The 6,853-nt window shown below is 43.1% G+C and overlaps 1 protein-coding gene across 1 annotated transcript; it reads right to left on the bottom strand.

The window, feature by feature from the left end:
- Nucleotides 1-2,759: 2,759 nt before the first annotated feature.
- Nucleotides 2,760-5,841, bottom strand: LOC139272820 (probable G-protein coupled receptor 139). The gene is made up of 2 exons (XM_070888933.1): nucleotides 5,772-5,841; nucleotides 2,760-3,664 (listed from the first exon to the last, which is right to left on the bottom strand). Exons 1-2 carry the CDS (start codon nucleotides 5,839-5,841, stop codon nucleotides 2,760-2,762), a joined length of 975 nt encoding a protein of 324 aa, XP_070745034.1.
- Nucleotides 5,842-6,853: the final 1,012 nt, after the last annotated feature.

Genomic DNA, 6,853 nt, shown 5'->3' with positions numbered 1-6,853 from the left:
GACAGGTATAACCTCTCAATTCTGGTAAATCGTTTTTGCAACTTCTCCAGTGACTGTATATACTTTCTATAATATGCACAGTACTCCAAGTGTGGTCTAACCAAGGTTCGATGCAAGTTTAACATAACTTCTCTGTTTTCCATTCTATCCCTGCAGACATGAACCCCCAGGGCGTGGTTTGCTTTACATGGCTTTTTAAGCTGTGCCATGTGTGAATCTTGTTATTGTTGATAACGGAGCTTTTGACTAGTCATAGAAAATAATCTCTTGTCAATTAGTCTAAAACAACAATTTGAATTTGCATGAAATCTCTTTCAATCTTGAGCGGGATGTGTGCTGTTTTAGTTGGAATCGATTTTGTTCACGCGGGGAAAGCAGCAGACATCAAACACACGGCACAGAGGGGAATAAATGTTAGAAACATAGATAGAAACATAGAAAATAGGTGCAGGAGTAGGCCATTCGGCCCTTCGAGCCTGCACCACCATTCAATAAGATCATGGCTGATCATTCACCTCAGTACCCCTTTCCTGCTTTCTCTCCATACCCCTTGATCGCTTTAGCCATAAGGGTCATATCTAACTCTGTCTTGAATATATCCAAAGAACTGGCATTAACAACTCTCTGTGGTAGAGAATTCCACAGGTTAACAAGTCTCTGAGTGAAGAGGTTTCTCCTCATTTCAGTCCTAAATGGCCTACCCCTTATTCGTAGACTGTGTCCCCTGGTTCTGCACTTCCCCAACATCGGGAAAATTCTTCCTGCATCAAACCTGTCCAGTCCCGTCGAATTTTATATGCTTTTATGAGAACTCCTCTCATCCTTCTAAACTTCAGCGAATACAGGCCCAGACGATCCAGTCTCTCCTCATATGTCAGTCATGCCACCCCGGGAATCAGTCTGGTGAACCTTCGCTGCACCCCCTCAATAGCAAGATTAGGAGACCAAAACTGAACACAATATTCCAGGTGAGGCCTCACCAAGGTCTTGTACAACTGCAGTAAGCCCTCCCTGCTCGTATACTCAAATCCCCAAGCTATGAAGGCCAAAATACCATTTGCATCCTTCACCGCCTGCTGTAGCTGTATGCCAACTTTCGATGACTGATGTACCATAACACCCAGGCCTCGTCGCACCTCCCCTTTTCCTAACCTGCCACCATTCAGATAATATTCTTCCTTCGTGATTTTGCCACCAAAACACATTTATCCACAGTATACTGCATCTGCCATGCATTTGCCCATTCGCCTAACCTGTTTCAGTCACCTGTAGCATCTTAGCATTCTCCTCACAGCTCACACAGTACACCCAGCTTGGTGTCATCTGCAAATCTTGGAGATCTTACACTTAATTCCTTCATCAAAATCATTGATGTATATTGTAAGTAGCTGGGGTCCCAGCACTGAGCCCTGCGGCACCCCACTAGTCACTGCCTGCCATTCTGAAAAGGACCATTTCTCCCGACTCTCTGCTTCCTGTCTGCCAACCAGTTCTCTATCCACATCAGTACATCACCCCCAATACCATGTGCTTTAATTTTGCACACCGATCTCTTGTGTGGGACCTTGTCAAAAGCCTTTTGAAAGTCCAAATACATCACATCCAATGGTTCTCCCTTGTCCACTCTACTAGTTACATCCTCAAAAAATTGTAGAAGATTTACCAAGCATGATTTTCCCTTCATAAATCCATGCTGACTTGGACTGATCCTGTCACTGCTTTCCAAATGCGCTGCTATTTCATCTTTTATAATTGATTCCAACATTTTCCCCACTACTGATGACAGGGTAACCGGTCTATAATTACCTGCCTTCTCTCTCCCTCCTTTTTAAAAAGTGGTGTTATATTAGCTAACCTTCAGTCCATGGGAATTGATCCAGAATCGATAGACTGTTGGAAAATGATCACCAATGCATCCACTATTTCGAGCGCCACATCCATAAGTACTCTGGGATGCAGACTATCAGGGCCCAGGGATTTATCAGCCTTCAATCCCATCAATTTCCCGAACACAATTTCCCGCCTAATAAGGATTTCCTTGAGTTCCTCTTTCTCACTAGACCCTCATTCACGTAGTATTTCCGGAAGGTTATTTGTGTCTTCCTTCGTGAAGACAGAACCAAAGTATTTGTTCAACTGTCTGCCATTTCTTTGTTCCCCATTATAAATTCATCTGATTCTGATTGCTACTTTTGTCTTCACTAATCTTTTTCTCTTCACATATCTATAGAAGCGTTTGCAGTCAGTTGTTATTATCCCAGCAAGCTTCCTCTCATACTCTATTTTCCACCCCCTAATTAAATCCTTTGTCCTCCTCTGCTGAATTCTAAATTTCTCACAGTCCTCAGGTTTGCTGCTTTTTCTGGCCAATTTATTTGCCTCCTCCTTGGATTTAACACTATCCTTAATATCCCTTGTTAGCCACGGTTGAGCCACCTTCCCCGTTTTATTTTTACTTCAGACACGGATGTACAATTGTTGAAGTTCATCCATGTGATCTTTAAATGTTTGTCATTGCCTATCTACCGTCAACCCTTTAAGTATCATTCGCCAGTTTATTTTCGCTAATTCCTGTCTCGTACCATAGAAGTTATCTTTCCTTAAGTTCTGGACCCTAGTTTCTGAATTAACTGTTTCCTGATACCTGCTCATTATCACAACAACAAACCATTTTCCTCCAAACTGAAAGACGGTCTTCTAAACTGCAACACAGGCTGTAAATTAGCTCTAGTTAGGACAGGATACTTTGGTTTGATTCTTTATTTTTTAACCAATATCAGAATCAATGTCCAAGGAGATGTCACCACCTTCTTCAGCTCCTCTCTGAATTTAGTTTGTGTAGCTGCATAAATGCAGGTATTTGTGCAGGAACTCAAATACATGAGCATAAACCCGGTTTCTGTGGCGATGTATGCAGGAGCTGTATAATCACCTCGGTAATGCGCGGTGTTTGTCAGTTGGGTAGATAAAAAACTAACGATAGATGTCAGCCACAACAGTATAAAACTGCCCGACACACTGAACAATAAAATGATGGATTTCCTTCGGTTCTCCATCTCGGGATCGCTCTGATTCTCACTGCTGTGACCCCGGAGTCCCCTGCGGGCTCTACTGGCCATTAAAATACGTCTGACTGTCAAACAATTAAACAGTAATATTAGAGCAAAAGCAAGCCAGGCAATGAAAATGCTTTCCAACCAATAGTACGCGGCCCCTGCAGGCGATGTAAAAAATTTCACTTTGGGGCGGCAACCCGAGGGAACATTGTGAATGATTCGATCAGATTCATAGGCAAACCAAAACGGGAGGCTCTGTAAACTGATCAGGACAGAGAGCGTTGTTATAACCGCGGCCGCAGTTCTCACTGTGCAATATTTAGTTTTAAACTTCTCACAACATATAGCTACAAATCGGTCACATGTGAAGGAGACGGTAAACCACACAGACACATACAGGGTGATACATTGAAAGTACATAACAAACTTACAAATGGGCGTGTAGTACAAGAATGAATGTGAAAAGTAATATGTAAAAATGTGATACGCAATTACATTGACGAGCATGACCAGTAGATCTGCTGTTGCCATGGCCACCATGTATACAGTGATACATTTGGAAAGGCCGCAGTTTCCTCTGCAGAGAATCACCATTGTCATTAGGTTGGCTGTAAGAAAGACAGAGAAGAGGTAAGTAACAGGGACATAAGAACATAAACATAAGAACATAAGAACTCGGAACACGAGTAGGCCATATGGCTCCTCGAGCCTGCTCTGCCATTTTATACGATCAGAGCTGATCTGATCATGGACTCAGGTCCACTTTCCTGCCCGTTCAGCATAACCCCTTATCCTCTTATCGTTTAAGAAACTGTCTATTTCTGTCTTAAATTTATTCAATGCCGCGGCTTCCACAGCTCTTGGAGGCAGCGAATTCCACAGATTTACAACCTTCTGAGAGAAGACATTTCTCATCATCTCAGTTTTAAATGGGCGGCCCCTTATTCTAAGATCATGCCCTCTAGTTCTAATCTCCCCCATCAGTGGAAACATCCTCTCTGCATTCACCTTGTCAAGCCCCCTCATAATCTTATTCGTTTCGATAAGATCACCTCTCATTCTTCTGAATTCCAATGAGTAGGGGCCCAACCTACTCAACCTTTCCTCATAAGTCAACCCCCTCATTTCTGCAATCATCCTAGTGAACCTTCTCTGAATTGCCTCCAAAGCAAGTATATCCTTTCGTAAATATGGAAACCAAAACTGCACGCAGTATTCCAGCTGTGGCCTGACCAACACCCTGTATAGCTGTAGCAAGACTTCCCTGCTTTAATACTCCATCCCATTTGCAATAAAGGCCAAGATTCCATTGGCCTTCCTGATCACTTGCTATACCTGCATACTATCCTTTTGTGCTTCATGCACCAGGACCCCCAGATCCCGCTATACTGCAGCACTTTGCAATCGTTCTCCATTTAAATAATAAGTCGCATAAATCTCTAAGCATATTGTGGGGAAATGATCAGATGTGTTCCTAGTTAGGGTTATTCAAACTTATATTTTTTTAAATATAGGTAAATGTTGACAATATGTTGTGCAAAATAATGAATTCAATCTACACTAAATATTGAGGGACCGAGAATTGTAACGGAGAGCGATCCCCACCACCACCACTACAAACACTCAGGCAATGATGGCTCAATGGCTGGGGCGAGGTAGGAGACCCAATTTGAATCTGGGTGGTATTGCTACATCAGCGACATCAGATCAGCCGTCCGTCATACATCTTCCCCGACTGTCCTTTCAATCGCCGTCACTGCTGGCACTAGATTGCGGCTACATTCACACTCTAACTGTGCAGTCCAGGTCAAGCCAGAGTACCTCGCAGACATGGTATAGTTACAGATACAAGACTATTAAAGCGAAAGCTTGGATGGTTCTGTAACGTGTTCATATGCGGGAGGCAATATAGAAGCATATTCCCTTACATACATCCAAACACATATTTCAATGCAGTGTGGGGCGCTTAAACCATCCCACCATGAGGCTGGTACCGTGTGATGCACCGAGACAATATTATAAGTTAGGACAGGAGCCCCAGGAAGCAATAGATGGGATTGTACGTTTAGTTTCATCGGATTAATTAGTGAAGTGGATCCCGGGAGTGGCATCATGTGTCAGCTATATTAAATAGAATTTCAAAACAATTATTGGAAATATATGATTTCAAATAATGCAAGCAGCTGGGACAAAAACGTTAAGCTAAGTCGAAGCTCTGCGCTTTTTCTATTTACAATCGCCCGAAGGGAGCTGTTCGGTAACAGAGCGGGAGCTGGTGGAGCCGCTAAGGTTCTTGGCAGCCGAGGGGAGGGGAGCAGCTCCCTGAGCGGCAATTATTGCTTCAAATATCCAAGTCCCCTGTTGCGTGGAGGTGGCTGCAATTCACGGGATTATCAACTTACTGGAGACAGGGAACAAAGGCACATATTGGATGATTATATGGCTACCAAGCTGTAGTGAACTATGTACTGTTAGAGCGGTCGGGGTATCAGCCTCGCCCTCAGTATATGGAGCAAAGTTGAGCTCCCGGCACCCGCGCATTAGCAACCAGAATAGCGCCTCAGCGGCCGTGCAGACTGTGAGGATTTCCTCTGATATTCACCAAATTCTCCCAGTGGATCAATGACTGCAATGAAGAAATTCTCGGAATCTGTTTTCTAATCATTAACAGTGACGTTATCAAAAGCTGTTAGGCAAAAGGATATATTGACTTACCAGGAACACCGAATGCTGCGAGAAAAGGATAGTAAATGTCCACAAACTGCAGAATTGTTGGCCGTGCCATTTGTGGAAGAATATCTGACTGCTGCCCGGCTTCACGATTCTGACCGTAGTTCCTCTGAGATCCGTTAACTCTCGCCCTTTATAGGACAATCGGTGCCCCTGTGAGAAAATCAGCTAATACAATAATTGGTGTTCGTTCCAGTCACTTAACAAACAAGGCTAGATTTTCCACTGCAGCGCGGCCGGACGCCTATGGGGAAATTGTACAACTCCGTAAGTGAAACTCCGTCCATTAACTCAATGAACGGAAAATAAACCCAGAGGGAACTTACCCTCAAGAGAAGATCCCTCCCGGATTCTGCATTAGGTTATTGGGACCTCATGTTACTTCAGTGAACGCTGTACATAATTACAATTGCTTTGTACTGTGATTATGAATCGGCTTTAACATTGTTGGTGTGCCCCTATACTAACATTACTGGAGATGACGCTACTCTAAAATTGTTGGTTGTAATTATAACATTACTGGTGGTGACCGTACTGTAACATTACTGGTGGTGAAGCTACTCTAACATTACTGGTTTTGACCTTACTCTAACATTACTGGTGGTGGCTCTATTCTACAATTACTGGTGTTGACTCTAATCAAACATTAATGTTGGTGACCCTCTCTATCATTTCTGGTGGTGACGCTACTCTAACATTATTGCTGATGACTCTATACTTGTATTACTGGTGGAGATGCCACTTTAACGTTAATGGTGCAGATTCTACACTGACAGTAATGGTATTGACCCGAATCTAACATTAATGATATTGATGCTAGCCTAGCATTATTGATGGTGACCCAACTACAACATTATTGGTGCTGACTCTACTCTGACATTACTGGTGTTGAATCTTCTCCAACATTAGTGGTGGTGAACCAAATATAACATTACTGGTGGTGACCCTACTCTAACATTACTGAGTATGGTCCTACTCTAACATTACTGCTGGTGACACTACTCTATTATTACTGGTTTTGAGCCGACTATTACATTACTGATGACCCTATTCCAAACTTAATGTTT

Source organism: Pristiophorus japonicus, chromosome 9, assembly GCF_044704955.1.
Source record: "Pristiophorus japonicus isolate sPriJap1 chromosome 9, sPriJap1.hap1, whole genome shotgun sequence".
In the NCBI taxonomy this organism is placed as follows: domain Eukaryota; kingdom Metazoa; phylum Chordata; class Chondrichthyes; family Pristiophoridae; genus Pristiophorus; species Pristiophorus japonicus.
The sequence above is the reverse complement of the archived record's forward strand: the minus strand, read 5'-3'. Positions and strand labels throughout refer to the sequence as shown.

What these genes read in the sequence shown, in the direction of transcription:
- LOC139272820 (XM_070888933.1), bottom strand. Translation starts at nt 5,841, where the DNA reads ATGGCACGGCCAACAATTCTGCAGTTTGTGGACATTTACTATCCTTTT. An exon ending in CGCAGCATTCGGTGTTCCTG is followed by an intron (nt 3,665 to 5,771) that starts GTAAGTCAATAT and finishes TCTTTCTTACAG; the next exon opens with CCAACCTAATGACAATGGTG.